At 46.4% G+C, this 18,861-nt stretch overlaps 1 protein-coding gene across 1 annotated transcript in view; it reads right to left on the reverse strand.

Moving 5' to 3' along the window:
- LOC123761365 (diuretic hormone receptor) overlaps window positions 1-18,861 on the reverse strand; it is a 246,388-nt gene that overhangs the window by 23,030 nt on the left and 204,497 nt on the right. The window contains exons 7-11 of the mRNA XM_069328905.1: window positions 14,511-14,591; window positions 12,974-13,035; window positions 11,076-11,252; window positions 7,714-7,881; window positions 7,241-7,407 (exon numbers count right to left, since the gene is read on the reverse strand). Coding sequence (XP_069185006.1) covers window positions 7,241-7,407; window positions 7,714-7,881; window positions 11,076-11,252; window positions 12,974-13,035; window positions 14,511-14,591 — 655 coding nt within the window. The remainder of the gene's footprint in view (window positions 1-7,240; window positions 7,408-7,713; window positions 7,882-11,075; window positions 11,253-12,973; window positions 13,036-14,510; window positions 14,592-18,861) is intronic.

Here is an 18,861-nt window from a genome sequence, read left to right on the forward strand (position 1 = left end):
GGAGAGTGTAGTGAGGCAGGGAGAGTGTAGTGAGGCAGGGAGAGTGTGTAGTGAGGCAGGGAGAATCTAGTGAGGCAGGGAGAGTGTAGTGAGGCAGGAAGAGGGTGTAGTGAGGCAGGGAGAGAGTGTAGTGAGGCAGGGAGAGAGTGTAGTGAGGCAGGGAGAGTGTAGTGAGGCAGGGAGAGTGTGTGGTGAGGCAAGGAGAGTGTGCAGTAAGGCAGGGAGAGAGTAGTGAGGCAGGGAGAGAGTGAAGTGAGGCAGGGAGAGAGTGTAGTGAGGCAGGGAAAGAGTGTAGTGAGACAGGGAGAGAGTGTAGTGAGGCAGGGAGAGAGTGAAGTGAGGCAGGGAGAGAGTGTAGTGAGGCAGGGAAAGAGTGTAGTGAGACAGGGAGAGAGTGTAGTGAGGCAAGGAGAGACTGTAGTGAGGCAGGGAGAGAGTGTAGTGAGGCAGGGAGAGTGAAGTGAGGTAGGGAGAGTGTAGTGAGGCAGGGAGAGTGTGTAGTGAGGCAGGGAGAGAGTGTAGTGAGGCAGGGAGAGAGTGTAGTGAGGCAAGGAGAGAGTGTAGTGAGGCAGGGAGAGAGTGTACTGAGGCAGGGAGAGAGTGTAGTGAGGCAGGGAGAGTGTAGTGAGGCAGGGAGAGTATAGTGAGGCAGGGAGAGTGTAGTGAGGCAGGGAAAGTGTAGTGAGGCAGGGAGAGTGTGTAGTGAGGCAGGGAGAGAGTGTGGTGAGGCAGGAAGAGTGTGTAGTGAGGCAGGGAGAGTGTAGTGAGGCAGGGAGAGAGTGTAGTGAGGCAGGGAGAGAGTGTGGTAAGACAGGGAGAGTGTGTGGTGAGGCAGGGAGAGTGTGTGGTGAGGCAGGGAGAGTGTAGTGAGGCTGGGAGAGTGCGTGGTGAGGCAGGGAGAGTGTGTGGTGAGGCAGGGAGAGAATGTAGTGAGGCTGTGAGAGTGTGTAGTGAGGCAGGGAGAGTGTGTAGTGAGGCAGGGAGAGTGTGTAGTGAGGCAGGGAGAGTGTAGTGAGGCAGGGAGAGAGTGTAGTGAGGCAGGGAGAGTGTGTAGTGAGGCAGGGAGAGAGTGTGGTGAGGCAGGGAGAGTGTAGTGAGGCAGGGAGAGAGTGTAGTGAGGCAGGGAGAGTATAGTGAGGCAGGGAGAGTGTGTAGTGAAGCAGGGAGAGGGTGTAGTGAGGCAGGGAGAGGGTGTAGTGAGGCAGGGAGAGGGTGTAGTGAGGCAGGGAGAGTGTAGTGAGGCAGGGAGAGTGTGTGGTGAGGCAGGGAGAGTGCAGTGAGGCAGGGAGAGTGTAGTAAGGCAGGGAGAGGGTGTAGAGAGGCAGGGAGAGAGTGTAGTGAGGCAGGGAGAGGGTGTAGTGAGGCAGGGAGAGTGTGGTGAGGCAGGGAGAGTGTGTAGTGAGGCAGGGAGAGTGTAGTGAGGCAGGGAGAGTGTGTAGTGAGGCAGGGAAAGTGTGTAGTGAGGCAGGGAGAGTGTGTAGTGAGGCAGGGAGAGTGTGCAGTGGGGCAGGGAGAGTGTGTAGTGAGGCAGGGAGAGAGTGTAGTGAGGCAGAGAGAGAGTGTAGCGAGGCAGGGAGAGTGTAGTGAGGCAGGGAGAGGGTGTAGTGAGGCAGGGAGAGGGTGCAGTGAGGCAGGGAGAGGGTGTAGTGAGGCAGGGAGAGGGTGTAGTGAGGCAGGGAGAGAGTGTAGTGAGGCAGAGAGAGAGAGTGTAGTGAGGCAGGGAGAGTGTAGTGAGGCAGGGAGAGTGTGGTGAGGCAGGGAGAGAGTGTGATGAGGCAGAGAGAGTGTGTAGTGAGGCAGGGAGAGAGTGTAGTGAGGCAGGGAGTGTGTAGTGAGGCAGGGAGAGAGTGTAGTGAGGCAAGGAGAGAGTGTAGTGAGGCAGGGAGAGAGTGTAGTGAGGCAGGGAGTGTGTAGTGAGGCAGGGAGAGAGTGTAGTGAGGCAAGGAGAGAGTGTAGTGAGGCAAGGAGAGGGTGTAGTGAGGCAGGAAGAGGGTGTAGTGAGGCAGGGAGAGAGTGTAGTGAGGCAGGGAGAGTGTGGTGAGGCAGGGAGGGTGTAGTGAGGCAGGGAGAGAGTGTAGTGAGGCAGGGAGAGTGTAGTAAGGCAGGGAGAGGGTGTAGTGAGGCAGGGAGAGTGTGTAGTGAGGCAGGGAGAGTGTAGTGAGGCAGGGAGAGAGTGTAGTGAGGCAGGGAGAGTGTGGTGAGGCAGGGAGAGTGTAGTGAGGCAGGGAGAGTGTGTGGTGAGGCAGGGAGAGTGTAATGAGGCAGGGAGAGAGTGTAGTGAGGCAGGGAAAGTGTAGTAAGGCAGGGAGAGTGTGTAGTGAGGCAGGGAGAGAGTGTAGTGAGGCAGGGAGAGTGTGGTGAGGCAGGGAGAGTGTAGTGAGGCAGGGAGAGTGTGTGGTGAGACAGGGAGAGTGTGGTGAGGCAGGGAGAGTGCAGTGAGGCAGGGAGAGTGTAGTGAGGCAGGTAGCGGGGGTGCAGATACATAAACGCTGTACTTCCTTCTTGTCCATCACGCGTGTCAATAATTTGTTACCAGATGAGCGTTCTACCTGTCCGCCAGCGCCACCCACGTCACCTGTGACTCTCCATGTGCGCCGAAACGGTTGGGCAACAGGCCCGTCCTCGTTGGCCTGACAGTGTGTGTGTGTGTATACTTTTTACGCCTGCAGGATTGACCTCTTGCATTCCGCGCATTCTAAGCAATATATTTTTCTCTATTAAGTCTACAACATATATTTCTCTTAACACACACACACACACACACACACACACACACACACACACACACACACACACACACACACACACACACACACACACACACACACACACACACACACACATACACACACACACACACACACACACACACACACACACACACACACACATACACACACACACACACACACACACACACACACACACACACACACACATACACGCACACACACACGCACACACACACACATACACACACACTTAGGAAGCAACAGGTAGCGGCTGTCTAACTCTCAGGTACCTATTTACTGCTAGGTGAACAGGAACATCAGGGTGACAAAGTGAAAACTCGGCCCACTTGTTTCTCTCTCGGCCGGGAATCGAACCCGGGGACCCTTAGGACTACGTCCACTCTGGCGCGAGGCCCGTGCGTGTATGTGTGTACTCACCTAATTGTGCTTGCGGGGGTTGAGCTTTGGCTCTTTGGTCCCACCTCTCAACCGTCAATCAACTGGTGTACAGATTCACACGTGTGTGTGTGTGTGTGTGTGTGTGTGTGTGTGTGTGTGTGTGTGTGTGTGTGTGTGTGTGTGTGTGTGTGCGTGTGTGTGTGTGTGTGCGTGTCCAGAATGCATTATACACTGATGAACTGAATCTTATTAAATTAGGCATGAAGGAGGTGGGCCTGCAACCAAAGAATCTTGGCTATAAGCGGCAGCGCTTGGGCGCTGTGGCTTGCAAGGTGCTTCCATAACTCACGAAATTCGGGATCTGGGTGGACCCCGGGGGGCCTCGAGGGAGTCTCCAATCACCTTAGTCGTCGACTCTACGTAGTCTTACATTAAGACAATCGTCAACCCCGATGGTCGTGGGAAGAGCGAATCCTTACCTTAGCGTAACCAGCGGAAGGATCGCGTATGTAGTGAACAATATTCTCACCTAAGCCTGTTCGAAAATCACGTATACACTGTACATACTAACTCCCGAATGTGTAGTGAAAAAATGTGTGTTTATAGTGAATATAATCCCCCACCATAATATCCTGTACGGGATTGATTGATGAAGATTAAGCACCCAAAAGGTGGCACGGGCGTGAATAGCCCCGTAATCCTGTACAAGAACCTCACGAACCTACTGTGTCCTAGTAACTACAACACACACCCTTGCGTGTCCTCTGGTGGGTGGGGGAAGGGGGGGAACAACTGGTCAGTAAGCACAACGGGTCGTTACGGTGTCCTCGTCGCGTAGTTAACAGTGTGTTGCAATGGTCCTGACCAGTACACCAAGTTGGCTCCTTCTGTACGCACGTACACAGCCTCGCATTCCTGTACATACCAGGAGCCGGTCGGCCGAGCGGACAACACGCTGGACTTGTGATCCTGGGTTCGATCCCAGGCGCCGGCGAGAAGCAATGGTTCAGAGTTTCTTTCACCCTATGCCCCCTGTTACCTAGCAGTAAAATAGGTACCTGGGTGTTAGTCAGCTGTCACGGGCTGCTTCTTGGGGGTGGAGGCCTGGTCGAGGACCGGGCCGCGGGGACACTAAAGCCCCGAAATCATCTCAAGATAACCTCAAGAATATCAAGATAACTGTATATATATATATATATATATATATATATATATATATATATATATATATATATATATATATATATATATATATATATATATATATATATATATATATATATATATATATATATGTCGTACCTAATAGCCAGAACGCACTTCTATGCCTACTATTCAAGGCCCGATTTGCCTAATAAGCCAAGTTTTCATGAATTAGTATATTTTCTCTAATTTTTTTCTTATGAAATTATAAAGCTACCCATTTCATTACGTATGACGTCAATTTTTTTTTATTGGAGTTAAAATTAATGTAGATATATGACCGAACCTAACCAACCCTACCTAACCTAACCTAACCTATCTTTATCGGTTAGGTTAGGTTAGGTAGCAGAAAACGTTAGGTTAGGTTAGGTTAGGTAGGTTAGGTAGTCGAAAAACAATTAATTCATGAAAACTTGGCTTATTAGGCAAATCGGGCCTTGAATAGTAGGCATAGAAGTGCGTTCTGGCTACTAGGTACGACATATATATATATATATATATATATGACCGGAGTATGCGGCACTGGCGTGGAACCCCCTCACCTATAACAACATAATTTAGAGGTTTAGCTACAAGACTGATCCTCTAGAAGTTAGGGGACTGAATTCCCGGCAAAGAGTACGGGAAGTGACTCTACAGCGACACTAGAGGGGAGACAGCTGAGTGGACAGCGCTTCGGATTCGTAGTCCTGAGGTTCCGGGTTCGATCCCCAGTGGAGGCGGAAACAAATGGGCAGAGTTTCTTACGAGCAGTTGCGTCATCACTCGACATGCTTTTGGACGGGAGGGAAGGAATTATCAGGGGGAAAACGCAAAGTCAGTAGGATTATAATGGTTCATTAATGACTATAATTAATCACTCCCTGAACAAATCCACAAGGGCCGTGACGAGGATTCGAACCTGCGTCCGGGAGCATCCCAGACACTGCCTTAATCGACTGGGCTACGACAGGGTAAAAGGGTTGAAACCGAAGTTCCACTGAACTTACTGGATCCCGTAGCCTCTCCGAGGCACAAACCGGGCTTTTACACAACTCCCCCCCCCCTGCACCCGAGCTATGTCAATAGGCCGTTCTTCCCTCTTACCCTGTCGTAGCTCAGTCGATTAAGGCAGCGTCTGGGATGCTCCCGGACGCAGGTTCGAATCCTCGTCACGGCCCTTGTGGATTTGTTCATTTGATGCATCACGTTAGTGTGATCTCTGTGTGTAATCACTCCCTGTGTCTGGGAGTGGATGTAGTGCACAGACTCACTCCGGCGGCACACATAAACAGGATACCATCGGCAGCATATGGGACGCTGCAATCAAATATAAGAGCATTGCTTAGAAACCTGAAGCAGGACTCCTCCAAGGCGGTCTACACAACATTCGTCAGACCAATACTGGAATATGCAGCACCAGCATGGAATTCGTATCGTGTGACGCATAAAGCCAATACTGAAAAATTTACAAAGATTTGCGACAAGAGTGCCAGAGCTAAGAGGGTTAAGCTACAAAGATAAGCTAATGTAACTAAATCTCATAACCTCAGAGGATAGAAGGAATAGAGAGGGATATGGTCACAACATTCAAGATACTGAGAGGAATAGTCGAGATAGACAGGGACAGCCTTTTCAGATTGAGAGAAAGCAGTACAAGAGGACACAGGTGGAAACTGGAAAAGTAAATGAGCCGAAGGAACGTAAGGAAATACTCGTCCCCTGTGTGGGGCAGTTAACATGTGAAATGCTCTAAGAGAGGAAGTGATGGAAGCCACCTCCATCCACAACTCTGACACCAGTTTCAACAATGAATTTGAACGTCAAGATCGTTGAAATGAAACGTAATAGATACAAGACTAGTAGGAAGAGCCCCAGTAAACACTGATAGGTAAGGACACACACACACACACACACACACACACACACACACACACACACACACACACACACACACACACACACACACACACACACACACACACACATACATTAGGCAGTGATGTGGTGGAGGCTGACTCCATACACAGTTTTAAATGTAGATATGATGGAGCCCAGTAGGCTCAGGAATCTGTACACCAGTTGATTGACAGTTGAGAGGCGGGATCAAAGAGCCAGAGCTCAACCCCCGCAAGCACAAATAGGTGAGTACACACACACACACACACACACACACACACACACACACACACACACACACACACACACACACACACACAAACACACACACACACACATCAGGTTAACAAAGCGAACAGGTCTGAAGAACACTAGAGAAGGCATAGTGGAAATGATAACGACATACAAGATTCTAAAACAAGTGACACTCTAGAAAAAGCAGCACTGGCCAAAGCTGTGAACAGCGATGCATAGATGGAAGCTGGAGACACAGATGTCTCACTAAAATAACGGGAAGAACAGTTGCAGTATTAGCAAATAAGTGCAATAGGATGGACTAACAGAGACTTGAGGGTCACTCAATGATGCACACTTGTAAAGGGAAATATGGAAAAAAATTGTGAAATTAGTCATTTCATGTGTAACCAAGACCGTTCGGAAGATTCGAACTCGTTCCTGCAATCACCTCTAGGTGAGTACATCTAGATGAGTACATGTGGGGTGATTACATCTAGGTGAGTACATGTGGGTGACTACATCTAGGTGAGTATATGTGGGTGATTACATCTAGGTGAGTACAAGTGGGTGAGTACATCTAGATGAGTGCATGTGAGTGAGTACATCTAGATGAGTAGAAATGGATGACTACGTCTAGGTGAGTACAAGTGAATGAGTACATTTAGATGAATACACATGGGTGAGTACATCTAGATGAGCACATATGGGTAAGTACATCTAGACGAGCACATCTAGATGAGTACACTGAGGTGAGTACAGTGAGGTGAGTACAGTGAGTGGTGGAGGCTGACCTGGAACAATCAGTCCTGGGTCGCGGGGAACCATCACGACATTGTCTGACAGACGCACTCCTGGGGTCGCCCAAGCCTCTGGCTGTCTTCCACCGCTCGATGTGGTGCCGTATGCTGTTCTGCACTTCGCTGTTGAGGAAACAGTAGAACAGCGCCACCCAGAACCCCTGCAGAGTGCACAGCAGCAGCAGCAGCAGCAGCAGCAGCAGCAGCAGCAGCAGCAGCAGCAGCAGCAGCAGTTCAGGGAACATGAACCAGTTAGCAACAATCGTATAGACCCTTGATCAACATTGCAAATCAATAATCAAATCATTGCAAATCATTGCAAATCAATCCAAATCATTGCAAATCATTGCAAATCAATCCAAATCATTGCAAATCAATCCAAATCAGATCAGTATTGCAAATCAATAATAATGATACTTGTAATCTGTGTTGATTAGTGGAGAATGTACTTGTGAGTGGAGAGTTACCTGAGTGGAGAGGAGTATGGCCCTGACGTGTTCCAGCTCCTGAGGGAGGGCGATGAGCAGCATGTAGGTAAGGCCGAGCAGCGGTATTAACACCAGCAGCGCCTTCGTGGCCTTGCGGTACCGCTGCGTCTCCACCGTGTTGGCTGAGCGTAGCTTCGTGATCAGTACCTGGAGGACAGGTCACACACAGGCGATGAGGCACAGTAACGTGGCTGAAGAATGTTGACCAGACCACACGCTAGAAGATGAAGGGACGACGACGACGTTTCGGTCCGTCCTGGACCATTCTCAAGTCGACTTGAGAATGGTCCAGGACGGACCGAAACGTCGTCGTCCCTTCAACTTCTAGTGTGTGGTCTGGTCAACAAAGCAGTTCGGTTTTATATAGACTACGTCTAGGTTACAGATGCAACTGGGAGATTGGTGAACCCCGCCAGAAGGAATGCATCTTCTGCCAAACAATCACAGATAAGTCACTACTTGACTATTTCCTGAAATGTGAAGCAACTAAGGACCTTAGAAGAACTTTAAGAGTCCCTGACTCTTGCAGTAACCACCCTGAAGCCGTCAACACAGCCACTCTCCTGGTCAGAAAGGGTGTCCAGCAGCTGGAGACCCTCATAAATACTATTGTGTGTACTAAAATACTGTGTGTACTAAACTTCATCATCCCATAAGGAAATTTAAAAATATATAATATTTCACGAAAATTCGTCTTGTTAGGCAACTTTGCCTAATAAGTACCATATATATATATATATATATATATATATATATATATATATATATATATATATATATATATATATATATATATATATATATATATATATATATATATATATGTATATAAATAACCACAATAGCGAGGGGTGATAATATTATGTTCACTTGAACTGAGAATCGAACCCGGGGCCACAAAAGACGAGACGATCATGTTACCAAGCAGCCCACGAGCTCTCGACAATAAGAGAGGATCTCAAAAGGCAGTCTCGTCTTTCGTGGGCCCGGGTTCGAGTCTCCAATGGTTCTAACCTCTGGAGGGTTATTAAGTCCACCACAACAGCTTAGGTGACCAGCCAGCAGGTATACTTTTGTCCTGATTATTGACCAGGACTACAGTAAACTCTCAGAGAATACATACACATAGTAGCGAGGTATACATAGTGTATACTTCGAGTATACCTCCTTGAGGCTGTATACATTTTGAGTTACAGCATACGTACTCAACAAATGTTTAAGAATAATGCGTGTATTTATGTATGATGACCCTTTATGTATGATGAACCCTTTATGTATGGTGAACCCTTTATGTATGATGACCCTTTATGTATGATGACCCTCTATGTATGATGAACCCTTTATGTATGATGACCCTTTATGTATGATGACCCTTTATGTATAATGACCCTCTATGTATGATGACCCTTTATGTATGATGGCCCTTTATGTATGATGAGCCTTTATGTATGACGACCCTTTATGTATGGTGAATCCTTTATGTATGATGACCCTTTATGTATGATGACCCTTTATGTATGATGAACCCTTTATGTATGATGACCCTTTATGTATGATGACCCTCTATGTATGATGAACCCTTTATGTATGATGACCCTTTATGTATGATGAACCCTTTATGTATGATGACCCTTTATGTATGATGACCCTTTATGTATGATGACCCTTTATGTATGATGACCCTTTATGTATGATGAGCCTTTATGTATGATGACCCTTTATGTATGATGACCCTTTATGTATAATGAAAGTTTATGTATGATGAACCCTTTATGTATGATGACCCTTTATGTATGATGACCCTTTATGTATGATGACCCTTTATGTATAATGAAAGTTTATGTATGATGAACCCTTTATGTATGATGACCCTTTATGTACGATGACCCTTTATGTATAATGACCCTTTATGTATAATGACCCTTTATGTATGATGACCCTTTATGTATAATGACCCTTTATGTATATATATATCCCCCGAGGAACAATTTATACACATGTAGAGGAAATACATAATCTCGGGGCATCGGATACAATACAGTAATTTAGTGTATGTAGAACATTTAATGTATATTGTGGTAAATACTTAACAATCGTTCCTTAACGAGTGGGTATAAGTAATTAAGGAGCAGTTAGGGCTCGTGAGTGTAGACGTCTCTCCGAGTAACAGCAGGCGCTTACGGAACAGGGAACAACCTCGACGCTAAGTAATTAAGGTGTGAACTCGTTACGGTGATTACGTGAGTAGATGTCGTTAGTGAGTGTATGTATACTAACCTAGATGTGCTTGCAGGGGGGTTGAGCTCTGGCTCTTTGGTCCCGCCTCTCAACTGTCAATCAACTGGTATTCAGATTCCTGAGCCTACTGGGCGCTCATCATATGTATACTTGAAGCTGTGTATGGAGTCAGCCTCCACCGCATTACTGCCTAATGCATTCCGTCTGTTAACTACTCTGACACTGGAAAAGGTCTTTGTAACGTCTCTGTGGCTCATTTGGGTGCTCAGTTTCCACCTGTGTCCTCTGGTTCACGTAGCACCCGTGTTAAGCAGTTTTTCTTTATTTATCTTGTCAATTCCTCTGAGAATTTTGTAGGTAGTGATTATGTCTCGCCGAGCTCTCTTGTCTTCCAGCGACGTGAGGTGCATTTCATTCACCTGCCTGTCAGTCATCTGTAGCTGTCAGTCATCTAACAACTGTTGGCATCTGTTAGCTTGCTTATATGTTAACCTGTCTCTCTGTCAGCCTGCCTCCCTGTCAACCTGCCTCCCTGTCAACCAGCCCCCCTGTCAACCAGCCTCCCTGTCAACCTGCCTCCCTGTCAACCAGCCTCCCTGTCAACCATCCCCCCTGTCAACCAGCCTCCCTGTCAACCATCCCCCCCTGTCAACCATCCCCCCTGTCAACCAGCTCCCCTGTCAACCAGCCTCCCTGTCAACCAGCCCCCCTGTCAACCAGCCCCCCTGTCAACCAGCCTCCCTGTCAACCAGCCTCCCTGTCAACCAGCCCCCTGTCAACCAGCCTCCCTGTCAACCATCCCTCCTGTCAACCATCCTCCCTGTTAACCATCCCCCCCCCTGTCAACCATCCCCCCTGTCAACCATCCCCCCTGTCAACCAGCCCCCCTGTCAACCAGCCTCCCTGTCAACCATCCCCCTGTCAACCATCCCCCCTGTCAACCAGCCCCCCTGTCAACCAGCCCCCCTGTCAACCATCCCCCCTGTCAACCAGCCTCCCTGTCAACCAGCCTCCCTGTCAACCATCCCCCCTGTCAACCATCCCCCCCTGTCAACCATCCCTCCTGTCAACCAGCCCTGCCAGCCGCTGCTACTCATACTCACCCACATGATGCGTGTGAGAAAGATGAGGTTGGTGGACAGGACGAAGAGGACGGGCACCTTCTGTATCCAGTCTATCCCACTGTCAGGCATGAGCGGACAGTTCCTCACCAGTCCCTCCAAGTCCGGACCATCCAGTTCATACTTCTCCATCCCCACCGCCGCCAACTCCGTCCCAGACTGGTGGAACAGAAAGAGAGAGGGAATAGTTAGTAGAGAGAGATCTAACGAGTCTACGGAAAAGGAAGAGAATGAGGGAAAGGAGAATTAACACACACGTGGATGTACACATACTACACATACACGGGGGATGTACACATACAACACACACATGGGGGATGTACACATACAACACACACACACGGGGGATGTACACATACAACACACACACGGGGGATGTACACATACAACACACACACGGGGGATGTACACATACAACACACACACACGGGGGATGTACACATACAACACACACACGGGGGATGTACACATACAACACACACACACGGGGGATGTACACATACAACACACACACGGGGGATGTACACAAACAACACACACACGAGGGGGATGTACACATACAACACACACACACGGGGGATGTACACATACAACACACACACACGGGGGATGTACACATACAACACACATACACGGGTGATGTACACATACAACACACACACGGGGGATGTACACATACAACACCCACACGGGGGATGTACACATACAACACACACACGGGGGATGTACACATACAACACACACACACGGGGGATGTACACATACAACACACACACACGGGGGATGTACACATACAACAAACACACATGGGGGATGTACACATACAACACACACACGGGGGATGTACACATACAACAAACACACACGGGGGATGTACACATACAACACACACACGGGGGATGTACACATACAACACACACACACGGGGGATGTACACATACAACACACACACGGGGGATGTACACATACAACAAACACACATGGGGGATGTACACATACAACACACACACGGGGGATGTACACATACAACACACACACACGGGGGATGTACACATACAACAAACACACATGGGGGATGTACACATACAACACACACACGGGGGATGTACACATACAACAAACACACACGGGGGATGTACACATACAACACACACACGGGGGATGTACACATACAACAAACACACACGGGGGATGTACACATACAACACACACACACGGGGGATGTACACATACAACACACACACACGGGGGATGTACACATACAACAAACACACATGGGGGATGTACACATACAACACACACACGGGGGATGTACACATACAACAAACACACACGGGGGATGTACACATACAACACACACACGGGGGATGTACACATACAACACACACACGGGGGATGTACACATACAACACACACACACGGGGGATGTACACATACAACACATACACGGGGGATGTACACATACAACACATACACGGGGGATGTACACATACAACACATACACACGGGGGATGTACACATACAACACACACACACGGGGGATGTACACATACAACACACACACGGGGGATGTACACATACAACACACACACGGGGATGTACACATACAACACACACACGGGGGATGTACACATACAACACACACACGGGGGATGTACACATACAACACACACACGGGGGATGTACACATACAACACACACACGGGGGATGTACACGTACAACACACACACACGGGGGATGTACACATACAACACACACACACGGGGGATGTACACATACAACACACACAAGGGGGATGTACACATACAACACACACAAGGGGGGGATGTACACATACAACACACACTCACAACATGTACTTAACCAACACAATACTCACATGAGTGATAGTGAGATGAGACTTTAAGATGACCCACGTAATTATAATAGGAACTGGAATACCTGTAGAGAATATAAACACATTACTTAAAAACTTAAAGTATATATGTATGTATGTATGTATGTATGTATGTATGTATGTATGTATGTATGTATGTATGTATATATATATATATATATATATATATATATATATATATATATATATATATATATATATATATAAAATAAATAAAATATAAAGGTCCACGGATTTGGAGGTGTTATCTTAAGTTGGTTAGGCCATGGTTATCTTGAGGTTATCTTGAGGTTATCTTGTGGTTATACCAAAGGAAACAAAAAGTTAGAATAAATGGAGTTAAGTCAGAATGGGAAGCTGTTGCGAGTGGAGTGCCTCAAAGATCTGTCCTGGGACCTCTGTTCTTTGCAAATTTGTGACGATACGAAAATCTGGCGGGAAATGTACTCTGAAGACTTAAAATCACTTCAAGGGCGATCTAGAGAGAGTTTTGAAATGGTCAAGAGACTGGCAGATGCACTTTAATATTGACAAATGAAAGATCATCACGCTTCGTCATTACCTAATGAGACCTCTTGGCCTTGTTTACATAAGTTTACAATACTGCCTATGACCTTGCGAGACCTATTGATGCTTTTTGATGAGTTTATCAACTTAATGGCAAAACATGCTATTAATTCCCTTCAAATTATTTGCTATATGTAGATGTGCTTGTTATATAACAGTGGCTGTATATGTCCCATTATATATGACCTATTATTCAATGGGTCATAATATGTGTATAATAGTGTAAAACAAATTTACCTGATAGCTAACTCTATCAAGTATACCTTGATGTCTTTCTCGAGTATGTCTCTCTCTCTCTCTCTCTCTCTCTCTCTCTCTCTCTCTCTCTCTGTCTTTAACAAATATACTCCATTGCATCTCTCACAAATATACTCCATTGCATCTCTCAAATATATTCTCTTGCCTCTAGCAAGTATACTATCTTGCCCCTCTATATATATATACCATCGTGCCTCTATATTAAGTATACCCTCGTGCCACTAATAAATATACCCTCCTGCTTCCCTGCCAAGTATAACGTCCTACTTCCCCGCCAAGTATGCTATACTCCTATCTACCAAGTATACCTTCCTGCTTCTCCAGCAATATACTCTCTCTTGCTTCTCTAGTAAGTATGCCCTCCTGGTTCTCCCTACCAAGTATATCCCTCCTGCCTCTAGCAAGTATACCTTGCTGCCTTTGTATCCTCTCTATATCCTCCTGCTTCTCCCAGTGTACATACACCAAGGCGTGTATACCTCTTGGTGTATACAGTATACTCCAAAGTAATTACTAAACACTAGATACATGCACAATCAGTTCCCCAAACGCTGTGTTTATTGCAATTTATGCAATAATTTGACTTGGGAGTAACTAGCAGTGAGGATTAGTTTAGTTGTCGCTTTGGAGGAATCTCTGGGCTGAATGTTTTGGTTTAGGTTATAGAAAACGGAGATTGAGGAGGACTACTTACCCCAACCAATCAGAGTGTAGACACGAAGCTTTATGTTCTCTACGGAGAAGGTTTTGACAACCAGCATGTAAAGGTAGAACCCTGGAAAAGATATAACGTTATCTAATATATATATATATATATATATATATATATATATATATATATATATATATATATATATATATATATATATATATATGTATATATATATATATATATATATATATATATATATATATATATATATATATATATATATATATATATATAAGGAGGAGGATATATATATATATATATATATATATATATATATATATATATATGACTCTATGATATATATGATATATATATATATATATATATATATATATATATATATATATATATATATATATATATATATATATATATATATATATATATATATATGCAAACAAGCCTGAATGGTCCCCAGGACTATATACAACTGAAAACTCACACCCCAGAAGTGACTCGAACCCATACTCCCACAACTGGTATGTACAGGGACGCCTTAATCCGCTTGACCATCACGACCGGACAAAAGGAAGTGATAGCCGAGGCTATATGAACCACTTCCCCGCCGGCACTCGGATGGTAATCTTGGGCATAGCATTTTATCAAATCACCTCATTCTTTGGGGCACACGTGAGGAACACAAATGCAAACAAGCCTGAATGGTCCCCAGGACTATATACAACTGAAAACTCACACCCCAGAAGTGACTCGAACCCATACTCCCACAACTGGTATGTACAGGGACGCCTTAATCCGCTTGACCATCACGACCGGACAAAAGGAAGTGATAGCCGAGGCTATATGAACCACTTCCCCGCCGGCACTCGGATGGTAATCTTGGGCATAGCATTTTATCAAATCACCTCATTCTTTGGGGCACACGTGAGGAACACAAATGCAAACAAGCCTGAATGGTCCCCAGGACTATATACAACTGAAAACTCACACCCCAGAAGTGACTCGAACCCATACTCCCACAACTGGTATGTACAGGGACGCCTTAATCCGCTTGACCATCACGACCGGACAAAAGGAAGTGATAGCCGAGGCTATATGAACCACTTCCCCGCCGGCACTCGGATGGTAATCTTGGGCATAGCATTTTATCAAATCACCTCATTCTTTGGGGCACACGTGAGGAACACAAATGCAAACAAGCCTGAATGGTCCCCAGGACTATATACAACTGAAAACTCACACCCCAGAAGTGACTCGAACCCATACTCCCACAACTGGTATGTACAGGGACGCCTTAATCCGCTTGACCATCACGACCGGACAAAAGGAAGTGATAGCCGAGGCTATATGAACCACTTCCCCGCCGGCACTCGGATGGTAATCTTGGGCATAGCATTTTATCAAATCACCTCATTCTTTGGGGCACACGTGAGGAACACAAATGCAAACAAGCCTGAATGGTCCCCAGGACTATATACAACTGAAAACTCACACCCCAGAAGTGACTCGAACCCATACTCCCACAACTGGTATGTACAGGGACGCCTTAATCCGCTTGACCATCACGACCGGACAAAAGGAAGTGATAGCCGAGGCTATATGAACCACTTCCCCGCCGGCACTCGGATGGTAATCTTGGGCATAGCATTTTATCAAATCACCTCATTCTTTGGGGCACACGTGAGGAACACAAATGCAAACAAGCCTGAATGGTCCCCAGGACTATATACAACTGAAAACTCACACCCCAGAAGTGACTCGAACCCATACTCCCACAACTGGTATGTACAGGGACGCCTTAATCCGCTTGACCATCACGACCGGACAAAAGGAAGTGATAGCCGAGGCTATATGAACCACTTCCCCGCCGGCACTCGGATGGTAATCTTGGGCATAGCATTTTATCAAATCACCTCATTCTTTGGGGCACACGTGAGGAACACAAATGCAAACAAGCCTGAATGGTCCCCAGGACTATATACAACTGAAAACTCACACCCCAGAAGTGACTCGAACCCATACTCCCACAACTGGTATGTACAGGGACGCCTTAATCCGCTTGACCATCACGACCGGACAAAAGGAAGTGATAGCCGAGGCTATATGAACCACTTCCCCGCCGGCACTCGGATGGTAATCTTGGGCATAGCATTTTATCAAATCACCTCATTCTTTGGGGCACACGTGAGGAACACAAATGCAAACAAGCCTGAATGGTCCCCAGGACTATATACAACTGAAAACTCATATAGCCTCGGCTATCACTTCCTTTTGTCCGGTCGTGATGGTCAAGCGGATTAAGGCGTCCCTGTACATACCAGTTGTGGGAGTATGGGTTCGAGTCACTTCTGGGGTGTGAGTTTTCAGTTGTATATAGTCCTGGGGACCATTCAGGCTTGTTTGCATTTGTGTTCCTCACGTGTGCCCCAAAGAATGAGGTGATTTGATAAAATGCTATGCCCAAGATTACCATCCGAGTGCCGGCGGGGAAGTGGTTCATATAGCCTCGGCTATCACTTCCTTTTGTCCGGTCGTGATGGTCAAGCGGATTAAGGCGTCCCTGTACATACCAGTTGTGGGAGTATGGGTTCGAGTCACTTCTGGGGTGTGAGTTTTCAGTTGTATATAGTCCTGGGGACCATTCAGGCTTGTTTGCATTTGTGTTCCTCACGTGTGCCCCAAAGAATGAGGTGATTTGATAAAATGCTATGCCCAAGATTACCATCCGAGTGCCGGCGGGGAAGTGGTTCATATAGCCTCGGCTATCACTTCCTTTTGTCCGGTCGTGATGGTCAAGCGGATTAAGGCGTCCCTGTACATACCAGTTGTGGGAGTATGGGTTCGAGTCACTTCTGGGGTGTGAGTTTTCAGTTGTATATAGTCCTGGGGACCATTCAGGCTTGTTTGCATTTGTGTTCCTCACGTGTGCCCCAAAGAATGAGGTGATTTGATAAAATGCTATGCCCAAGATTACCATCCGAGTGCCGGCGGGGAAGTGGTTCATATAGCCTCGGCTATCACTTCCTTTTGTCCGGTCGTGATGGTCAAGCGGATTAAGGCGTCCCTGTACATACCAGTTGTGGGAGTATGGGTTCGAGTCACTTCTGGGGTGTGAGTTTTCAGTTGTATATAGTCCTGGGGACCATTCAGGCTTGTTTGCATTTGTGTTCCTCACGTGTGCCCCAAAGAATGAGGTGATTTGATAAAATGCTATGCCCAAGATTACCATCCGAGTGCCGGCGGGGAAGTGGTTCATATAGCCTCGGCTATCACTTCCTTTTGTCCGGTCGTGATGGTCAAGCGGATTAAGGCGTCCCTGTACATACCAGTTGTGGGAGTATGGGTTCGAGTCACTTCTGGGGTGTGAGTTTTCAGTTGTATATAGTCCTGGGGACCATTCAGGCTTGTTTGCATTTGTGTTCCTCACGTGTGCCCCAAAGAATGAGGTGATTTGATAAAATGCTATGCCCAAGATTACCATCCGAGTGCCGGCGGGGAAGTGGTTCATATAGCCTCGGCTATCACTTCCTTTTGTCCGGTCGTGATGGTCAAGCGGATTAAGGCGTCCCTGTACATACCAGTTGTGGGAGTATGGGTTCGAGTCACTTCTGGGGTGTGAGTTTTCAGTTGTATATAGTCCTGGGGACCATTCAGGCTTGTTTGCATTTGTGTTCCTCACGTGTGCCCCAAAGAATGAGGTGATTTGATAAAATGCTATGCCCAAGATTACCATCCGAGTGCCGGCGGGGAAGTGGTTCATATAGCCTCGGCTATCACTTCCTTTTGTCCGGTCGTGATGGTCAAGCGGATTAAGGCGTCCCTGTACATACCAGTTGTGGGAGTATGGGTTCGAGTCACTTCTGGGGTGTGAGTTTTCAGTTATATATATATATATATATATATATATATATATATTATTAAATATGACCGAAAAAGTAAGATTAATAATTCTAACACGAATTTTCTCAATCTTTCGTACATTACGCTTCACTGTTGGAGGTAAATCAAAAATCACTTCTCCAAAATTCATTTTTATTTCTAGTCTGACGCGACACGGGCGCGTTTCGTAAAACTTATTACATTTTCAAAGACTTCACAAATACACAACTGATTAGAACTTACGTATCTCCGATTTTATATCTACATTTGAGTGAGGTGGGAGGGGTGATGTGGCATTAACACAAGACAGAACAAGAGGGGATATTAATAGGGTATTAAAAGTATCAACACAAGACAGAACAGAAACAATGGGTATTGAATAGAAGTGTTTGTAGAAAGCCTATTGGTCCATATTTCTTGATGCTTCTATATTGGAGCGGAGTCTTGAGGTGGGTAGAATATAGTTGTGCAATAGTTGGCTGTTGATTGCTGGTGT

Source organism: Procambarus clarkii, chromosome 22, assembly GCF_040958095.1.
Source record: "Procambarus clarkii isolate CNS0578487 chromosome 22, FALCON_Pclarkii_2.0, whole genome shotgun sequence".
NCBI classification, from domain to species: domain Eukaryota; kingdom Metazoa; phylum Arthropoda; class Malacostraca; order Decapoda; family Cambaridae; genus Procambarus; species Procambarus clarkii.